Genomic DNA, 9,872 nt, shown 5'->3' with positions numbered 1-9,872 from the left:
GGAGAGACAGAGCGACAGGGAGAGACAGAGCAACAGAGCGACAGCGAGTGACAGAGCGAAAGGGAGAGACAGAGCGACAGAGTGACAGAGCAACAGAGCGACAGAGTGACAGGGAGAGACAGAGCGACAGAGCGGCAGAGCAACAGAGCGACAGAGCGACAAAGGGACAGGGAGAGACAGAGTGACAGGGAGCGACAGAGCAACAGAGCGACAGGGAGAGACAGAGCAACAGAGCGACAAAGCAACAGGGAGAGACAGAGCAACAGGGAGCGACAGAGCAACAGAGCGACAGGGAGAGACAGAGCAACAGAGTGACAGGGAGAGACAGCAACAGGGCGACAGGGAGTGACAGAGCGAAAGGGAGCAACAGGGAGTGACAGAGCGACAGGGAGAGACAGAGCAACAGAGCGACAGAGCAACAGAGCGACAGAGCGACAGAGCAACAGAGCGACAGAGCGACAGACAGAGCGACAGAGCGACAGGGAGAGACAGAGCGACAGAGTGACAGGGAGTGACAGAGCGACAGGGAGCAACAGAGCGACAGGGAGAGACAGAGTGACAGGGAGTGACAGAGCGACAGAGCGACAGAGCGACAGAGCGACAGAGCGACAGGGAGAGACAGAGTGACAGGGAGCGACAGAGCGACAGAGCGACAGAGCGACAGAGCGACAGAGCGACAGAGCGACAGGGAGAGACAGAGCGACAGAGCGACAGGGAGCAACAGAGCGACAGGGAGAGACAGAGTGACAGAGCGACAGGGAGTGACAGAGCGACAGAGCAACTGGGAGTGAGCAAGAGGAAGAGGGGGGGAGAGAGAGAGAGATAGAGGGAGAGAAAGGGGGAGAGAGAGAGAGAGGCAGAATTCCAGGCCCAACAGAAAATTGACACTGAAAGTACATATGTACATGTGTGTGCTGTGTGACTGGGGTGCCAGGCGTGTGCAGGACGAAGAGCTGCTTATTCAGGGTGGGCGTGTCTGTGGGCGTGTCCCAGGCGGTGGCCCTCCTTCCCAAAGGTGGAGAAAGAGTTCTTCACATCCAGCTGTGATTGGCCGGGGGCGGGGCTGTGCTGGTCGTCAGGTTGTGGCTCGGGGGGGTGCTGCGTTGCCGTGGTGACGTACCTGGGGGGCCCTGAGCTCATGGCGACCCCACACGCTGGAGCAGAATCAAAATCTGCTGAGAGTAAAAGGTCAAACACACTCCAATCATGCACACACTCTACAACACACTCCAATCATACACACACTCTACAACACACTCCAATCATACACACACTACAACACACTCCAATCATACACACACTCTACAACACACTCCAATCATACACACACTCTACAACACACTCCAATCATGCACACACTCTACAACACACTCTAATCATGCACACACTCTACAACACACTCCAATCATGCACACACTCTACAACACACTCCAATCATGCACACACTCTACAACACACTCCAATCATACACACACTACAACACACTCCAATCATACACACACTCTACAACACACTCCAATCATACACACACTCTACAACACACTCCAATCATGCACACACTCTACAACACACTCTAATCATGCACACACTCTACAACACACTCCAATCATGCACACACTCTACAACACACTCTAATCATGCACACACTCTACAACACACTCCAATCATGCACACACTCTACAACACACTCCAATCATGCACACACTCTACAACACACTCCAATCATACACACACTCTACAACACACTCCAATCATGCACACACTCTACAACACACTCCAATCATACACACACTCTACAACACACTCAAATCATGCACACACTCTACAACATACTCTAATCATGCACACACTCTACAACACACTCCAATCATGCACACACTCTATAACACACTCCAATCATGCACACACTCTACAACACACACACACACACACACACACACAACACACACACACACACACACACACACACACACACACACACACACACACACACACACACACACACACATCAGGGGGAAGGTGTCTGCCTCACCTGGCCTGTGGCAGCCCCAGGTCCAGTACTGCCCAGCCCCTGGAGAGGCCGCGCGCTCCGTGTCACAGACTCCACCGGGCCACGCCCTAACGCCCACACGCGTTGAGCTGCAGGGGAGACACGCATCAGGGTCACTACGGCAACCGCAGTCCTGCTGTCTGATTGGCTGTGAGGATGATCTGTCTGATTGGCTGTGAGGATGATCTGTCTGATTGGCTGTGAGGATGATCTGTGTGATTGGCTGTGAGGATGATCTGTCTGATTGGCTGTGAGGATGATCTGTGTGATTGGCTGTGAGGATGATCTGTCTGATTGGCTGTGAGGATGATCTGTCTGATTGGCTGTGAGGATGATCTGTCTGATTGGCTGTGAGGATGATCTGTCTGATTGGCTGTGAGGATGATCTGTCTGATTGGCTGTGAGGATGATCTGTCTGATTGGCTGTGAGGATGATCTGTCTGATGGATTACTTTTTTAGTGTGGCACTTTGTTGATTTCTTGCAGAAGATCCGACCATGTTCAACCGCTTCAGCTTAATGAGAGAGAGAGAGAGAGAGAGAGAGAGAGAGAGAGAGAGAGAGAGAGAGAGAGAGAGAGAGAGATTCTGAGTTAATACAGATTTTGATAATTGTCTCGAAGTCTCAAAGCGCTGAAAGGGCTGTTTTATCAAAGCATATGCATGGTAAAAGAAAACACTGCCACCTCGTGGCAAAAGGTGTTATTGCAGATCGTCCCGTATTGTCCGCCCCCCTCCCTCCCACAAAGAATGTTGATGCTTTTTCATAAGAACGATTCCACGCTCTATTAATTCTCTAACAGAATTAGCAGCAGTAAGAAGATGTAAGCGCATTACAGAATCAGCATGAAGATGCCTAACAGGAGCCGGTCGAAAGCAATGAACAACCGGGATAAAGCAACGGCTGATACTAATCTTCAAAGGAATCCGCTCACAAACAGGATATGAGAAATAATTTTAAATTGGACGCGGGTGTCATTTCTCCCCCTTTCGCTGCGTGATCTCGAAATGGGGGGACGCTGCGAGCTTGTTTATTTCGGTGTGATTGGCTGACGCCCCGGTAAGTCCCGTAACTCCCCGGTAGGCTACGTCCCGTTCTTCTGTTGACAGGATAGAGGCTTTATCTCCGTTACACACGCGCCGCAATTAAAGCGGCGTATTAAAAACTGCCGAACCGTTACGCTGCTGCCGTTAGTGTTTTCCTTTGAAACTCCAAACTTGTTACTTAAAAAATTAATGAGAAAGTGGCATTCTTGCTTGAAACCTTGATACCATGATTCCATTCTACATGTTAATTAAAACCCTTTATTTAACGATTAGTTTGAAATTGCACCCAGTAAAGGCTACTGAATATAGGCTACACGAGCCGGAAAGATACCGAAAAAAACTGCCACTGTGATTTAGTATTTAAATGAACATTTTGAGTACAGGATGATTATGGTGACGATGAACGAATTAATGATGATGGTGATTATTATTCTTATATAGAAATGAAGACTCGTCTCACACTATTACAGCATAGGCTGTCCTACATCCAGCAGGGAAAAGTTCGTATTTAAAAACGGGTCAGAAAAAGGTCAGCGGTGGCAGTCCGGGAGCGTATCCGCGGGTCGAATGGCGCCATCTAGTGGACTTCATTACTAAAGCATCAAACACAATGAAATAACTGCGTGCCACAGCTCGCCCTGCGGACCAGAGCGGGAGCAGGCTTCAGCGAGACAAGTATATCGAGTAGCTACATAAAGTAAGTTTACAGTCTTTTGCGCAACGTTTGATTTACAAAAATAAAAGGCTATATTATATAGTACGCACGTTATCACGATATTCCTATCGGCCTATGTGTGTATGAGAAGCGGGAATATTACAATGGGCTCAAAGAGCCTACAACTAATTTATAGATCTGCGACAGTCACTGCAGATCAAATAACCTACTGGGTGTTCAGTTGTTGCTTTAAAAACTATGATTTAACACGTATTCATGAAATTGATCCTCCCTACAATGACGTCTAAATATCAAATAAACACACAGACACATATTTTACCTCATGGGGAGTCCTGTTTGCCGGGCCGCAGTTCTGTGCGTTGTTTTGAGGAGCAATGTTTCCCGCACTGTTTGGCTTCAGAAACATGAAGTCGGTCCGTGTGGAATCCGGCGTCAAACACATTTTGTAGCAGTAGGCTGTGGAGAGTGGGCCTGGTGCTGTCCCATCCCGCCCCGCCCTGCTGGCGGCCATGTTGGGCGCCGTGGAGATGTGCAGGCTGAGGCTGGTGGGGACCCGGGACGCTGCAGAGACCTGCACATTCAGGTTGGACTTCTTGGCCCCTGCGGACGCCTGGGGCCGGGGGCCGCAGCAGCGGCGGAGGGAGAGGCCAGGTCTGCGGAGTTTCAGCGCCGAGAGGGCGAGGCCGGCCAGGAGCAGCAGCACCACGCAGCCCACGGACACGCTGAGGTACAGCGTCAGGCGGGAGGGCCGCTGCGGGCGCAGGGACAGGTCCCCCGGCCCCGGGACAGGTTCCGGAGCGCCGTCAACAAGCGACAGAATGATGGAGACGGTGGCGGAGAGGGGCGGCTGGCCGCTGTCCTTCACCGAGACGAGCAGCCTCTGCCGGCCGGCGTCCGTGGCCAGCGCCCGGCGCAGCGTCCGGATCTCGCCCGTGTACAGGGCCACGCTGAACAGGCTGAGGTCCGTGGCCTGGAGAATCTGGTAGGAGAGGCGGGAGTTCTGCCCCACGTCTGCGTCCACAGCAGTGACCGTGGCCACCAGGTGGCCGGCGGCGGCCGCGCGGGGCAGCGTGCGCGTCGGGGCGGAGCCGTTGAGCGGGCGCGGGGAGAGGATCACGGGCGCGTTGTCGTTCTGGTCCACAACGAAGACGCTGACGGTCACGCGGCTGCTCAGCGCCGGCACGCCCGCGTCCCGTGCTCCCACGCCGATCTGGAACTCCGCCAGCTGCTCGTGGTCGAAGGAGCGCAGCGCGTAGATGCTGCCGCTGTCCGAGTTGATGGACACGTAGGTGGACGCCGGCATTCCCTGGATCCGGCCCTCCAGGACGGAGTAGGACAGGAACGCGTTCTGACCGGCGTCCGGGTCCGACGCGCTCACAGAGCAGAGTGAGGCGCCGGGGGCGTTGTTCTCAGACACGTACACCGCGTAGGACGGCTTCAGGAAGCGCGGCGTGTTGTCGTTGATGTCTGACACTTGAACGGACACCGTTCTGCTGGCGGACAGCGGCGGGAAGCCGCGGTCCCGGGCGGTGACGGTGAGGTTGTACTGGGGCACGCTCTCTCGGTCCAGGAAGTCGCTGGTGATCAGAGTGTAGTAGTTGGTGAAGGACGAGTGCAGCTGGAAGGGCACGTTTTGGGGGATGTGGCACTCCACGTGCCCGTTGTCGCCGGAGTCGCGGTCCCTCAGGCTGATGACGGCGATCACTGTGCCCGGGGGCGCGTCCTCTCGCACGGGCGTGGACACTGACGTGAGGATCACCTCCGGGAGGTTGTCGTTCGTATCCAACACGCTGACCAGCACCTTGCAGTGCACGGCAACCGGATACGGACCTTTGTCTTTAGCTTGCACGTATATCTCGTAGATCCGCGCCTTTTCGTAATCCACGGTACCTTTCACTCTGATTTCGCCCGTTGACGAGTCCACGCTGAACAGTTGACGGACTTGCAGTGGCACGTGCCCGCTGAACGAATATGAAATGTCCGCGTTTGAACCTTCGTCCAGGTCCGAGGCGTTCAGTTTAATCACCAGGAAGCCCCTGGGCACGTTCTCCATCAAACTCACGCGGTAAAAAGACTGGTCGAAAACGGGAGCGTTGTCGTTCGCGTCCAGAACAGTGACGGTGATCTGCGCGGTCCCGGACCTCTCCGGCGCGCCCCCGTCCACCGCGGTCAGCACCATGTGGTGCGTCTTCTGCCGCTCTCTGTCCAGCGGCGTCTGCAGGACGAGCTCCGCGAACTTACTGCCGTCGCTGCGCGCCTGGACCTCCAGCGCAAAGTGCTCGTTTACGCTCAGCAGGTATGAGCGGAGCGAGTTTGTTCCCGCGTCCTGGTCCTGCGCGCTCTCCAGCGGGTAGCGCGACCCGGGCGCCGCCGATTCCGATACGTCCAGGTTAAACTCGCTCCAGGGAAAGCTTGGGGAATTGTCGTTCACGTCCAGAATCTCAACCTCCACCCTGTACAGCTCGAGTGGGTTCTCACTGACTACCTGCAGGTGCATAAAGCAGCTCACCGTCTGCTCGCACAGCTCCTCGCGGTCAATCTTTTCATTCACAAATAAAATGCCGTTTTCCAAACTGACGTCTAAATAATGTTTTCTTGCCCCAGAAACAATTCTAAATCTTCGAGCCGAGAGTTTTGCAACGTCAAAGCCAAGATCCTCTGCGATGTTGCCAACGAAAGCTCCGTGCTCCAACTCCTCCGGAATCGCGTAGTGAATCTGCGCGGAGCCCGGAGCCCAGACGCACAGAACCAGACAGATCACCTGTGCGAGCCTCGCACCCATGGTCGATTATCCCAGCACGCAGCCAACGGATTTCTATTCATAATCCATTTAGCCAAGATGTTTTCTTTCACAATAAAGAATCAATCAGTCAACTGGCCAATATTATATTCCAAAATAACTTTATCGAACGAAAGCAAATGAACATTTGAGAAGGATACGGTTTAATTTGATGAATCTACGCGGAGAACATTAATGTTATACACCCACAAACTTTATCAGAATGTCAGCCTGCTGGTCCCTCTGCTCAGCTCCAGTGTGTGTGCGAGTGTGAAGGGGAGGCGGCTCTCTGGCACTCTCGCTGTGTGCACGAGACATTGTGGGGTTTGGCGGCGGCGGCGGCGGTGGTGGGTGGGTGGGGGGGGGGGGGGGGGGCTGTATTGGTGAACAGCGGCAGTGACAAAAACATTTGGTCCGTAATTACTGCGCGTTAACCGACGTCCTCTGGAAAGAGCAAACAAAACACACGGCGCCTCGCGCCTCACACACACACGCGGCGGCTTTGTTTGTTTGTTTCTCGCAGTTTCGTCACCTGGACTTCACACCCCGCGCGATGATCCGTTAGTTTATGAACTTTCTGTTGATGTATGACGCATCTCTCACTCAAGACAATAATCCCTATGGCCTCAATGATACAAAAGCAGGATATGAGAAATGAGTAACACTCACACACACAATCTCTCTCACACACTTACTCACACACACACTCTCACATACACAACCTCTCTCTCACACACACACACACACACACACACACACACACACACTCACTCACACACTCTCTCACACACACACTCTCACATACACACCCTCTCTCTCTCACACACACACACACACACTGGTGTTAATGAGAAGCACAGTACAGTAGTGTGTGTGTGAGAGTGTGTGAGAGAGTGAGTGTGTGTGTGTGTGAGAGAGAGTGTGAGAGAGTGAGTGTGTGTGTGTGAGAGAGAGTGTTTGTGTGAGAGTGAGTGTGTGTGAGAGTGCGAGTATGTGTGTGTGTGTGTGTGTGTGTGTGTGTGTGAGAGTGTGTGTGTGTGTGTGTGTGTGAGAGAGAGTGTGAGAGAGTGAGTGTGTGTGTGTGTGTGTGTGTGTGTGAGTGTGTGTGTGTGTGTGTGTGTGTGTGTGTGTGTGTGTGAGTGTGTGTGTGTGTGTGTGTGTGTGAGAGAGAGTGTGTGAGAGTGAGTGTGTGTGTGTGTGAGAGAGTGTGTGTGTGAGAGTGCGAGTATGTGTGTGTGTGTGTGTGTGTGTGTGTGTGTCTGACGCAGTCCCCGCAGTACCGTGTCGGGATGCAGTGGCACACATTCTGCCTTTCATGTCCGTGTTTCTGCTGTCAGACAGCGAAAACCCGCAAATTATTCAATAAGCCAGAGACCCAAAGCGCATCCCTGGGTGGAGTTTACCCACATGGCTCTGTTTCTGATTCCTCCAGAGCGGAACAGAGCCATTAAACATTTACAAACTCATCCTGCAGCTGAAGCTGATTCAGTTTGGAGTCAATAATCTTCAAAACAAAACAGAATGTGAAATCACCTTCACACCAGAGGCTCCTCGTGTGAAGACGGTAAAAATGGTTATTTGGCTTTTTTTTTTGGTCTTTTCACTTGTTTCCAGAACCCTCCATCAGCGGTGGGAAAGCTCCCAGACAAAGGAGCATTTAGATTTTATTTACAGGTTTATTTGCACATGAATCAACATTACTGTACATGTGCCAGACGGAGAGATTTCACCTGCAGTCCCCGGGCAAGATGGGAGAAGGCACTCCTGCAGGACAGGGCTCAATTCTGATTGGACACAGCCATCCAATCAGCTTGGCCGTGCATCTGATTGGTCAGAACCATCCAATCAGCCGGCCATGGTCAGTGTGTCTAAGTGACCTTTCTTTACCCAGCTGTGGGCTGCAGGGATTTTGTATTTTGTTTTGTTTTAAGTGCAGGAGACCACAAACCGCAGCAGTTCTGAACAGAAGATCGATTTACAGCAGATTTTAACTGCTGTAGATGCTATCAGAGCAGAATTCTCACACAATGACAAATGCTCTTCTGTTATCTGAATATGCATGGGCCATGCCTTACCACATGACTAAATGAAGCTGTATTAGAAGTGAAAACGACCTCATATAAAAACGCACTTCATAATAAAGCAGTGCACCTCACTCCTCCCTTTTTTCACCTTAAAATGAGCAACTGATTCAGACCCAAGAAACCAGGTGAGGCGAGTCCACTGTGTAATCGACTGCTTTCATCGATCAATTACGAGTGCCAGCACACCCTGCGGCTCTCCAGGACCAGGAGTGAGGACGCCAGCACACCCTGCGGCTCTCCAGGACCAGGAGAGAGGACCCCAGCACACCCTGTGGCTCTCCAAGACCAGGAGTGAGGACCCCAGCACACCCTGCGGCTCTCCAGGACCAGGAGTGAGGACGCCAGCACACCCTGCGGCTCTCCAGGACCAGGAGAGAGGACCCCAGCACACCCTGCGGCTCTCCAGGACCAGGAGTGAGGACCCCAGCACACCCTGTGGCTCTCCAGGACCAGGAGTGAGGACCCCAGCACACCCTGCGGCTCTCCAGGACCAGGAGTGAGGACCCCAGCACATCCTGCGGCTCTCCAGGACCAGGAGTGAGGACCCCAGCACACCCTGCGGCTCTCCAGGACCAGGAGTGAGGGCCCCAGCACACCCTGCGGCTCTCCAGGACCAGGAGTGAGGACCCCAGCACACCCTGCGGCTCTCCAGGACCAGGAGTGAGGACCCCAGCACACCCTGCGGCTCTCCAGGACCAGGAGAGAGGACCCCAGCACACCCTGCGGCTCTCCAGGACCAGGAGTGAGGACCCCAGCACACCCTGCGGCTCTCCAGGACCAGGAGAGAGGACCCCAGCACACCCTGCGCCTCTCCAGGACCAGGAGTGAGGACCCCAGCACACCCTGCGGCTCTCCAGGACCAGGAGAGAGGACCCCAGCACGCCCTGCGGCTCTCCAGGACCAGGAGTGAGGACCCCAGCACACCCTGCGCCTCTCCAGGACCAGGAGTGAGGACCCCAGCACACCCTGCGGCTCTCCAGGACCAGGAGAGAGGACCCCAGCACACCCTGCTGCTCTCCAGGACCAGGAGTGAGGACCCCAGCACACCCTGCGGCTCTCCAGGACCAGGAGTGAGGACCCCAGCACACCCTGCGGCTCTCCAGGACCAGGAGTGAGGACCCCAGCACACCCTGCGGCTCTCCAGGACCAGGAGTGAGGACCCCAGCACACCCTGCTGCTCTCCAGGACCAGGAGTGAGGACCCCAGCACACCCTGCGGCTCTCCAGGACCAGGAGTGA

The 9,872-nt window shown here is 54.1% G+C and overlaps 1 protein-coding gene across 1 annotated transcript; it reads right to left on the bottom strand.

The window, feature by feature from the left end:
- Nucleotides 1–957: 957 nt before the first annotated feature.
- LOC133133615 (protocadherin-10-like) lies at nt 958–6,553 on the bottom strand. The gene is made up of 4 exons (XM_061249718.1): nt 4,091–6,553; nt 3,723–3,733; nt 2,033–2,139; nt 958–1,154 (listed from the first exon to the last, which is right to left on the bottom strand). The coding sequence occupies exons 1-4, from the start codon at nt 6,551–6,553 to the stop codon at nt 958–960; spliced, it is 2,778 nt and encodes a 925-aa protein (XP_061105702.1).
- Between the last annotated feature and the right edge of the window lie 3,319 nt (nt 6,554–9,872).

This window comes from Conger conger, chromosome 7, assembly GCF_963514075.1.
Source record: "Conger conger chromosome 7, fConCon1.1, whole genome shotgun sequence".
Classification (NCBI taxonomy): Eukaryota; Metazoa; Chordata; class Actinopteri; order Anguilliformes; family Congridae; genus Conger; species Conger conger.
This window is presented reverse-complemented; position numbering and strand designations above follow the sequence as displayed.

Excerpts from the sequence above, each read along its gene's own strand:
- LOC133133615 (XM_061249718.1), bottom strand. The coding sequence starts at position 6,553 with ATGGGTGCGAGGCTCGCACAGGTGATCTGTCTGGTTCTGTGCGTCTGG. Across the intron at positions 1,155-2,032 it reads CTGGGGCTGCCACAGGCCAG|CGTGTGGGGTCGCCATGAGC; the intron begins GTGAGGCAGACA and ends ATTCTGCTCCAG.